Here is a 12,117-nt window from a genome sequence, read left to right as displayed (position 1 = left end):
TACCGTCTTGTTCTTTTCCTCGAAGGTAATTTTGACATTGCCTGGAGGTGTGTTTAGGGTCATTATCTTGCTGTAGGATGAACCCCTGACCAACTCGGCATATACCAGAGGGTATTGCATGGCGCTGCAAAATGATGTGGAAGCCATTTTGGTTCAGGGTGCCAGTCACTCTGTGCAAGTCGCAGACTCTGGATCCAGCAAAAGAGCCCCAGACCATCACGCTTCCTTCGCCATGTTTGACAGTTGGTATCACACACTGAGGAACCATCCTTTCGCCTACTCGACGGCGTATAAAAACCCTGTGTGGTGAACCAAAGATTTCAAATTTTGATTCATCGGTCCATAAGACTGTCTTCCAGTCTTCAGTAGTCCACTGGCGGTGCTTCATGGCCCAGGCAAGCCTCTTTTTCTTATTTTGCCATCTTCGCAATGGCTTTCTTACTGCCACTCGACCTGTCAAACCTGCAGCTCAAAGTCTTATCTTCACAGTTGAAACTGAGACTTGCTTACTTCGACCAGTGTTAAGTTGTGCTTGAAGCTGTTGTCCTGTGAGCCGCCGATCACGTAAGCTGTTGACTCTCAGAAACTTGTCTTCTGATTCTGTTGTGGCTTTTGGTGTGCCAGACCTCTTCCTGTCAGAGTTTCCTCCAGTTTCCAATATACTACTTCCTGCAGTGCAATCTTTTCCAAATAATGCTTCAGAGGGTGTAATAACAGTCTGTTCCAATAGTGCTTTTATACAGATGGGGTTTGTAATCAAGTAATCAGCAGAGGTTGGGACACCTGTAGGAATTGTTTGCATCAACTTTCAAGGCTATTTATTGCTACAGAACAAATGTAAGTTGTTAACCCATTACTTGTTCTCTGAAGAAGGCCTTTTTTTTTTTTACAATATAACGGTGCAATTTACATTATTTTCCCATTTTTGCTAACCTAAACTTTTTTTTAACCTCGAGCAGTTTACTGCTTACCTTTGTACCATTTCAGGTTATTCACTGAACATTAAACTGTGTAAATTTCAATAAAAACTGGAAAAATGTAGGTGTTCTAAAACTTTTGACCGGTAGTGTACCTCATTAACCTTTCACCTTTTTATTTACTTTTAATACATGGTTTAGGGCTCACAACACAAATCACGCACACAACTGCAGAAAGATATGTGAGACAGCAGCAGACTTGATTTCAGGCAAACAGCCACTGAACTCGGAAGTGACGTCACTTCCCAATGAACTCTGGCCTCTGGGTCTCAACAGGCTTGCAAGAGAGCCTCGAGGTATGCGCACTCACCCTTGAGAACCTTTTCCTTTAAATGTTGAGCAAGGAATCAGCACCTAAGGTTTTTAAAGTCTTTCGTATGATTAGGCCAGGGTCAGAGTGAAACTGCCAACCTTTCAGATTCAGAGAGGATGCTCTAACCATTATATCCCTGAGTCTGCTTGACTTGATAAAGGGAAAAAATATTACTTGATAATCAAAGTACCTTTTCCCCACTTACAGAGATTACAAACCGAGTGCTTTCAATACAATATGAAAGCAGCAAAAAGAGCAAGAAGCACAATGAACAACAACAACAATCAATGGTGTATCAGCCTCACCGTACAGACTCTTGATCCCATCAAGATCATCTTGCATGAGCACTGGCTCTTTCTTGTCAAAAGTATATGTAGGATACATGAGAGCTGCCATATTGCGGCTGTGTCCCAGGCCAAGCGAGTGGCCAATCTCATGAGCTGCAACTACTGCAAGGTCCATGGCTGTGCAAAGACATTCCATAATGACAGAGCACTCACTCTATACAGTATATACACATACTCATAAACACCATGTTTTCATAAATATTGGTAGGTTTATTGGTGATGGAATTGTCGTGGGGGGGGGTGGGGGGGGGGAGGGGGGCGGGTATAATTAAGGCTTTACTGCTGTTTACATTCGCGTGAAGGAATTAAAAGCATTTCCTGTATAGAGGTCAATGTTTAGTGCCAAGTCATCCTTCATACTGCTACTGAGAGGTTGGTGTTGTTCAATTTTGTGGTTACACAGGATAAGCGTCTCATATTCAACTGAAACTCGGCACATGGCTTTATTACCCTGCGCTTGCGAAGCGAAAATCGGGGTTAAGCATTCATGTGTGTGTGTGTGCCGTGTGCCGACTGTGCCGTACGTGTCTGCATTTTAAAAATGCATTTTCTCGGCAACCGTTGGTCCGATTGACATGAAATTTTCACCATAAGAGCGCCTCCTCCTGTAGAATATTTTAATGATAATCATGACGTCATAGGCCATGTGTTACAGGCGCCATCTTGGAAAAACTTTGCACCTCTATATCTCTGAAACCACTCCATGGAAAAAATTGAGACCTGGCTCATTATCAACTAATCCCCATGGGGAATAAGATATGTTAATGATGATGTCATCAGTGCCTTCGTTATGACGTCATTATTCGACAAATACAACACTCATCCATCCGATCATTATTAATTTTTTTTAGCAACTGTTGGTCTGATGGACACGAAATTTTCACCATCCGTGCGCCTCCTGCTTTAGAATATTTTAATGATAATCATGACGTCATAGGTCATGTGGCACAGGCGCCATCTTGGGAAAACCGAAAAATGTTGCACCTCTACATCTAACAAACCGCTACATGGAAAAAATTGAAACGTGGCTCATTGTAAAGAACTCCATATGGGAATAGGTATTGCTAACGATGACCTCATGGGGCCATAATTATGACATCATAATTTGACAGCGACAACGCTTTGTCTGATCAGTTTGAAATGTATTGAGCATGATCTACAGTCATGTGAAAAAGTAAGTACACCCCATGTAAAGTTTTGACTTTTTCAACATATTTCAACATACAGCTATTTGATCTTCATTTCAACAATATTGATAGATAAAGGTGATATAATATAACAAATATCATGAAGCATTTACATTTTGTAGTCCATTGTATAATTTAAATAAACATAAATGAAAATTTCGCATGTGGAAAAAGTAAGTACTTGGGACCGATAGAGGACAGAAATTCTCATGTATTGCAACAGAAATTCTCACTGCATCTTGTTTTGTGATACTTTCGTGTTCTATTTTCCTTCAGTACCTTTGCTCTAAGTATATCAAACCAATCCACAAAATGCAGATGCAAAGCATATCCCCATACCTCTTAACTGAATTCATGAAAATTGATTTGAGTCTTATTTTGTAGTTCTGGTAAAGCAGTTTTCCAAATGTCAGCATCAGTATGTTTCTGATGTTTGAATAGGCCTGGGCCTGCCTGCTAGGATGGCAGTGGCTCTACATGAATTTCTTATCCACTTTCTCATTAAAGTTTGGGTGTTTTCCACATGCTTCTATCAAGTATTTATCTTGCAAAGCTAAATGTATCCAAAACAAGCTATTTAGGAAGTCTGAGAAGGAATAATAATTTTAGGACAATAAAGTTTGCATTAAAGGATGCTAAGGGAACTCAAAGCTACTGGGTAAATAAATCTATTAGGAAACACCCATTCCCAGAAAATGAGAAGATAGCAAATGAAATACGGATATTGAAGAGAATTGAGGGAATCGGGCAGTTTGCCACATAAAAAACAAAACAAAGTCGGAGAACATCTACAGAGTAAAATGTGCATGCTGTAATTTACATCAAACCTTTATAACGCACCACTTTTTTGGCAAAGACCGTATTTAGCATCTTTGTCGTAACTTTTGGTGGTAGCACACCAAAGGCGACCATCTTGTCGTTTTTCGGATGTGCAGCGGTTAAACTCCTTTCCGTAAGCCACAAAAGGAAAGACACATGGTGCACCATTGGCATTTCCACCGGTCGTAACGGCTTCAACTGTGGTATTCAGGGATGAGAGATGCACAAAAAAGTAAAAACCATGTCTGTATTTCCATGGACGTACATCATGCAACATGTTGAGAGCGATTGTACGAGGGATGACCATTGTCACAATAGTATCGATGTACATGAGTAGTACGAAAATGTGGGTTCTAAGGCACATCAAATTAACATTAAAGTCAAATCAAAATATTTTTTATGTTAGCTCTCCAAAAAAAGATTTAAAACAGATCACTATTTCTCATTTCCTAAGGCCTACATATTCAGGTGGTAGGGACTGAATATCGCTCAGGTGCGCATGTGCGTCTGAAATGTACCAATATTCACAGCAGGTCTCCAAGCATCAAAACGGGGGTTCGAGGGCAATGCACCTTCTTGACAGCTTGCACCAAAATTGACAGTTTTGAAGGTACTTTGACCAGTAATTAACTGTTTTTCTAAAGTAAAATTCACAAAATCCAGAAACCCCATTTAAAAAAAACATAAAACATGCTGGAAAAAGCAATCAGACACAGTAGGCCTTAACTTGGACAGTTCCATTTAAAAAAGATAATATACAAATACTAAATAGTGATAAAAACTCATCTCCAAATATCATTTTAAACAATCTTTCTCGATATAAATAGTGAGAAAAACTCGTCTCCAAAAATCATTTTAAACAATCTTTCTCTGTGTAAATAGTGAGAAAAACTCATCTCCAAATATCATTTTAAACAATCTTTCTCTGTGTAAATAGTGAGAAAAACTCGTCTCCAAAAATCATTTTAAACAATCTTTCTCTGTGTAAATAGTGAGAAAAACTCGTCTCCAAAAATCATTTTAAACAATCTTTCTCTGTGTAAATAGTGAGAAAAACTCGTCTCCAAATATCATTTTAAACAATCTTTCTCTGTGTAAATAGTGAGAAAAACTCGTCTCCAAATATCATTTCAAACAATCTTTCTCTATATAAATAGTGAGAAAAACTCATCTCCAAATATCATTTTAAACAATCTTTCTCTATATAAATAGTGAGAAAAACTTATCTCCAAATATCATTTTAAACAATCTTTCTCTGTGTAAATAGTGAGAAAAACTCGTCTCCAAAAATCATTTTAAACAATCTTTCTCTGTGTAAATAGTGAGAAAAACTCGTCTCCAAAAATCATTTTAAACAATCTTTCTCTGTGTAAATAGTGAGAAAAACTCGTCTCCAAAAATCATTTTAAACAATCTTTCTCTATATAAATAGTGAGAAAAACTTATCTCCAAATATCATTTGAAACAATCTTTCTCTGTGTAAATAGTGAGAAAAACTCGTCTCCAAAAATCATTTTAAACAATCTTTCTCTGTGTAAATAGTGAGAAAAACTCGTCTCCAAAAATCATTTTAAACAATCTTTCTCTGTGTAAATAGTGAGAAAAACTCGTCTCCAAAAATCATTTTAAACAATCTTTCTCTGTGTAAATAGTGAGAAAAACTCGTCTCCAAAAATCATTTTAAACAATCTTTCTCTATATAAATAGTGAGAAAAACTTATCTCCAAATATCATTTGAAACAATCTTTCTCTGTGTAAATAGTGAGAAAAACTCGTCTCCAAAAATCATTTTAAACAATCTTTCTCTGTGTAAATAGTGAGAAAAACTCGTCTCCAAAAATCATTTTAAACAATCTTTCTCTGTGTAAATAGTGAGAAAAACTCGTCTCCAAATATCATTTTAAACAATCTTTCTCTGTGTAAATAGTGAGAAAAACTCGTCTCCAAATATCATTTCAAACAATCTTTCTCTATATAAATAGTGACAAAAACTCATCTCCAAAAATCATTTTGAACAATCTTTCTCTATATAAATAGTGAGAAAAACTCGTCTCCAAATATCATTTTAAACAATCTTTCTCTGTGTAAATAGTGAGAAAAACTCGTCTCCAAATATCATTTCAAACAATCTTTCTCTATATAAATAGTGACAAAAACTCGTCTCCAAAAATCATTTTAAACAATCTTTCTCTGTGTAAATAGTGAGAAAAACTCATCTCCAAAAATCATTTTGAACAATCTTTCTCTGTGTAAATAGTGAGAAAAACTCGTCTCCAAATATCATTTCAAACAATCTTTCTCTATATAAATAGTGACAAAAACTCGTCTCCAAAAATCATTTTGAACAATCTTTCTCTATATAAATAGTGAGAAAAACTCGTCTCCAAATATCATTTCAAACAATCTTTCTCTATATAAATAGTGAGAAAAACTCGTCTCCAAATATCATTTTAAACAATCTTTCTCTATATAAATAGTGAGAAAAACTCATCTCCAAATATCATTTCAAACAATCTTTCTCTATATAAATAGTGAGAAAAACTCGTCTCCAAAAATCATTTTCAACAATCTTTCTCTTTGTAAATAGTGAGAAAAACTCGTCTCCAAAAATCATTTCAAACAATCTTTCACGATATAAATAGTGAGAAAAACTCGTCTCCAAAAATCATTTTGAACAATCTTTCTCTGTGTAAATAGTGAGAAAAACTCATCTCCAAATATCATTTCAAACAATCTTTCTCTATATAAATAGTGAGAAAAACTCATCTCCAAATATCATTTTCAACAATCTTTCTCTTTGTAAATAGTGAGAAAAACTCGTCTCCAAAAATCATTTCAAACAATCTTTCTCTATATAAATAGTGAGAAAAACTCGTCTCCAAAAATCATTTCAAACAATCTTTCTCTATATAAATAGTGAGAAAAACTCGTCTCCAAATATCATTTCAAACAATCTTTCTCTATATAAAGAGTGAGAAAAACTCGTCTCCAAATATCATTTCATGTTCTTTCTCTATATAAATAGTGAGAAAAACTCATCTCCAAATATCATTTCAAACAATCTTTCTCTATATAAATAGTGAGAAAAACTCGTCTCCAAAAATCATTTTCAACAATCTTTCTCTATATAAATAGTGAGAAAAACTCGTCTCCAAAAATCATTTTCAACAATCTTTCTCTATATAAATAGTGAGAAAAACTCGTCTCCAAAAATCATTTTCAACAATCTTTCTCTATATAAATAGTGAGAAAAACTCGTCTCCAAATATCATTTCAAACAATCTTTCTCTATATAAATAGTGAGAAAAACTCATCTCCAAATATCATTTCAAACAATCTTTCTCTATATAAATAGTGAGAAAAACTCGTCTCCAAAAATCATTTTCAACAATCTTTCTCTATATAAATAGTGAGAAAAACTCGTCTCCAAATATCATTTCAAACAATCTTTCTCTATATAAATAGTGAGAAAAACTCATCTCCAAATATCATTTCAAACAATCTTTCTCTGTGTAAATAGTGAGAAAAACTCGTCTCCAAATATCATTTCAAACAATCTTTCTCTATATAAATAGTGACAAAAACTCGTCTCCAAAAATCATTTCAAACAATCTTTCTCTATATAAATAGTGACAAAAACTCGTCTCCAAAAATCATTTTCAACAATCTTTCTCTTTGTAAATAGTGAGAAAAACTCGTCTCCAAAAATCATTTCAAACAATCTTTCACGATATAAATAGTGAGAAAAACTCGTCTCCAAAAATCATTTTGAACAATCTTTCTCTGTGTAAATAGTGAGAAAAACTCATCTCCAAATATCATTTCAAACAATCTTTCTCTATATAAATAGTGAGAAAAACTCATCTCCAAATATCATTTTCAACAATCTTTCTCTTTGTAAATAGTGAGAAAAACTCGTCTCCAAAAATCATTCCAAACAATCTTTCTCTATATAAATAGTGAGAAAAACTCGTCTCCAAATATCATTTCAAACAATCTTTCTCTATATAAATAGTGAGAAAAACTCGTCTCCAAAAATCATTTTCAACAATCTTTCTCTTTGTAAATAGTGAGAAAAACTCGTCTCCAAAAATCATTTTCAACAATCTTTCTCTATATAAATAGTGAGAAAAACTCATCTCCAAATATCATTTCAAACAATCTTTCTCAATATAAATAGTGAGAAAAACTCGTCTCCAAAAATCATTTTCAACAATCTTTCTCTTTGTAAATAGTGAGAAAAACTCGTCTCCAAAAATCATTTCAAACAATCTTTCACGATATAAATAGTGAGAAAAACTCGTCTCCAAAAATCATTTTGAACAATCTTTCTCTGTGTAAATAGTGAGAAAAACTCATCTCCAAATATCATTTCAAACAATCTTTCTCTATATAAATAGTGAGAAAAACTCATCTCCAAATATCATTTTCAACAATCTTTCTCTTTGTAAATAGTGAGAAAAACTCGTCTCCAAAAATCATTTCAAACAATCTTTCTCTATATAAATAGTGAGAAAAACTCATCTCCAAATATCATTTTCAACAATCTTTCTCTTTGTAAATAGTGAGAAAAACTCGTCTCCAAAAATCATTTCAAACAATCTTTCTCTATATAAATAGTGAGAAAAACTCGTCTCCAAATATCATTTCAAACAATCTTTCTCTATATAAATAGTGAGAAAAACTCGTCTCCAAATATCATTTTAAACAATCTTTCTCTATATAAATAGTGAGAAAAACTCATCTCCAAATATCATTTCAAACAATCTTTCTCTATATAAATAGTGAGAAAAACTCGTCTCCAAAAATCATTTTCAACAATCTTTCTCTTTGTAAATAGTGAGAAAAACTCGTCTCCAAAAATCATTTCAAACAATCTTTCACGATATAAATAGTGAGAAAAACTCGTCTCCAAAAATCATTTTGAACAATCTTTCTCTGTGTAAATAGTGAGAAAAACTCATCTCCAAATATCATTTCAAACAATCTTTCTCTATATAAATAGTGAGAAATACTCATCTCCAAATATCATTTTCAACAATCTTTCTCTTTGTAAATAGTGAGAAAAACTCGTCTCCAAAAATCATTTCAAACAATCTTTCTCTATATAAATAGTGAGAAAAACTCGTCTCCAAAAATCATTTCAAACAATCTTTCTCTATATAAATAGTGAGAAAAACTCGTCTCCAAATATCATTTCAAACAATCTTACTCTATATAAATAGTGAGAAAAACTCGTCTCCAAATATCATTTCAAACAATCTTTCTCTATATAAATAGTGAGAAAAACTCATCTCCAAATATCATTTCAAACAATCTTTCTCTATATAAATAGTGAGAAAAACTCGTCTCCAAAAATCATTTTCAACAATCTTTCTCTATATAAATAGTGAGAAAAACTCGTCTCCAAATATCATTTCAAACAATCTTTCTCTATATAAATAGTGAGAAAAACTCGTCTCCAAAAATCATTTTCAACAATCTTTCTCTATATAAATAGTGAGAAAAACTCGTCTCCAAAAATCATTTTCAACAATCTTTCTCTATATAAATAGTGAGAAAAACTCGTCTCCAAATATCATTTCAAACAATCTTTCTCTATATAAATAGTGAGAAAAACACATCTCCAAATATCATTTCAAACAATCTTTCTCTATATAAATAGTGAGAAAAACTCGTCTCCAAAAATCATTTTCAACAATCTTTCTCTATATAAATAGTGAGAAAAACTCGTCTCCAAATATCATTTCAAACAATCTTTCTCTATATAAATAGTGAGAAAAACTCATCTCCAAATATCATTTCAAACAATCTTTCTCTGTGTAAATAGTGAGAAAAACTCGTCTCCAAATATCATTTCAAACAATCTTTCTCTATATAAATAGTGACAAAAACTCGTCTCCAAAAATCATTTCAAACAATCTTTCTCTATATAAATAGTGACAAAAACTCGTCTCCAAAAATCATTTTCAACAATCTTTCTCTTTGTAAATAGTGAGAAAAACTCGTCTCCAAAAATCATTTCAAACAATCTTTCACGATATAAATAGTGAGAAAAACTCGTCTCCAAAAATCATTTTGAACAATCTTTCTCTGTGTAAATAGTGAGAAAAACTCATCTCCAAATATCATTTCAAACAATCTTTCTCTATATAAATAGTGAGAAAAACTCATCTCCAAATATCATTTTCAACAATCTTTCTCTTTGTAAATAGTGAGAAAAACTCGTCTCCAAAAATCATTTCAAACAATCTTTCTCTATATAAATAGTGAGAAAAACTCGTCTCCAAATATCATTTCAAACAATCTTTCTCTATATAAATAGTGAGAAAAACTCGTCTCCAAAAATCATTTTCAACAATCTTTCTCTTTGTAAATAGTGAGAAAAACTCGTCTCCAAAAATCATTTTCAACAATCTTTCTCTATATAAATAGTGAGAAAAACTCATCTCCAAATATCATTTCAAACAATCTTTCTCAATATAAATAGTGAGAAAAACTCGTCTCCAAAAATCATTTTCAACAATCTTTCTCTTTGTAAATAGTGAGAAAAACTCGTCTCCAAAAATCATTTCAAACAATCTTTCTCGATATAAATAGTGAGAAAAACTCATCTCCAAATATCATTTTCAACAATCTTTCTCTTTGTAAATAGTGAGAAAAACTCGTCTCCAAAAATCATTTCAAACAATCTTTCTCTATATAAATAGTGAGAAAAACTCGTCTCCAAATATCATTTCAAACAATCTTTCTCTATATAAATAGTGAGAAAAACTCGTCTCCAAATATCATTTCAAACAATCTTTCTCTATATAAATAGTGAGAAAAACTCATCTCCAAATATCATTTCAAACAATCTTTCTCTATATAAATAGTGAGAAAAACTCATCTCCAAATATCATTTCAAACAATCTTTATCTATATAAATAGTGAGAAAAACTCATCTCCAAATATCATTTCAAACAATCTTTATCTATATAAATAGTGAGAAAAACTCATCTCCAAATATCATTTCAAACAATCTTTATCTATATAAATAGTGAGAAAAACTCATCTCCAAATATCATTTCAAACAATCTTTCTCTATATAAATAGTGAGAAAAACTCATCTCCAAATATCATTTCAAACAATCTTTCTCTATATAAATAGTGAGAAAAACTCATCTCCAAAAATCATTTCAAACAATCTTTCTCTATATAAATAGTGAGAAAAACTCGTCTCCAAAAATCATTTCAAACAATCTTTCTCTATATAAATAGTGAGAAAAACTCGTCTCCAAATATCATTTCAAACAATCTTACTCTATATAAATAGTGAGAAAAACTCGTCTCCAAATATCATTTCAAACAATCTTTCTCTATATAAATAGTGAGAAAAACTCATCTCCAAATATCATTTCAAACAATCTTTCTCTATATAAATAGTGAGAAAAACTCGTCTCCAAAAATCATTTTCAACAATCTTTCTCTATATAAATAGTGACAAAAACTCGTCTCCAAAAATCATTTCAAACAATCTTTCTCTATATAAATAGTGACAAAAACTCGTCTCCAAAAATCATTTTCAACAATCTTTCTCTTTGTAAATAGTGAGAAAAACTCGTCTCCAAAAATCATTTCAAACAATCTTTCACGATATAAATAGTGAGAAAAACTCGTCTCCAAAAATCATTTTGAACAATCTTTCTCTGTGTAAATAGTGAGAAAAACTCATCTCCAAATATCATTTCAAACAATCTTTCTCTATATAAATAGTGAGAAAAACTCATCTCCAAATATCATTTTCAACAATCTTTCTCTTTGTAAATAGTGAGAAAAACTCGTCTCCAAAAATCATTTCAAACAATCTTTCTCTATATAAATAGTGAGAAAAACTCGTCTCCAAATATCATTTCAAACAATCTTTCTCTATATAAATAGTGAGAAAAACTCGTCTCCAAAAATCATTTTCAACAATCTTTCTCTTTGTAAATAGTGAGAAAAACTCGTCTCCAAAAATCATTTTCAACAATCTTTCTCTATATAAATAGTGAGAAAAACTCATCTCCAAATATCATTTCAAACAATCTTTCTCAATATAAATAGTGAGAAAAACTCGTCTCCAAAAATCATTTTCAACAATCTTTCTCTTTGTAAATAGTGAGAAAAACTCGTCTCCAAAAATCATTTCAAACAATCTTTCTCGATATAAATAGTGAGAAAAACTCATCTCCAAATATCATTTTCAACAATCTTTCTCTTTGTAAATAGTGAGAAAAACTCGTCTCCAAAAATCATTTCAAACAATCTTTCTCTATATAAATAGTGAGAAAAACTCGTCTCCAAATATCATTTCAAACAATCTTTCTCTATATAAATAGTGAGAAAAACTCGTCTCCAAATATCATTTCAAACAATCTTTCTCTATATAAATAGTGAGAAAAACTCATCTCCAAATATCATTTCAAACAATCTTTCTCTATATAAATAGTGAG

General features: G+C 32.1%; 1 protein-coding gene across 2 annotated transcripts in view; it reads right to left on the bottom strand.

Annotated features, from left to right (window-relative positions):
* The window catches only part of LOC137421433 (matrix metalloproteinase-9), a 123,194-nt gene that overhangs the window by 36,337 nt on the left and 74,740 nt on the right, over window positions 1-12,117 (bottom strand). For both annotated transcript variants that reach the window (XM_068107487.2, XM_068107489.2), the window contains exons 7-8: window positions 3,665-3,841; window positions 1,596-1,754 (exon numbers count right to left, since the gene is read on the bottom strand). In XM_068107487.2, the coding sequence (XP_067963588.2) occupies window positions 1,596-1,754; window positions 3,665-3,841 (336 nt within the window). The remainder of the gene's footprint in view (window positions 1-1,595; window positions 1,755-3,664; window positions 3,842-12,117) is intronic.

This window comes from Myxine glutinosa, chromosome 2 (genome assembly GCF_964187855.1).
Source record: "Myxine glutinosa chromosome 2, kmMyxGlut1.1, whole genome shotgun sequence".
NCBI lineage: Eukaryota > Metazoa > Chordata > Myxini > Myxiniformes > Myxinidae > Myxine > Myxine glutinosa.
This window is presented reverse-complemented; position numbering and strand designations above follow the sequence as displayed.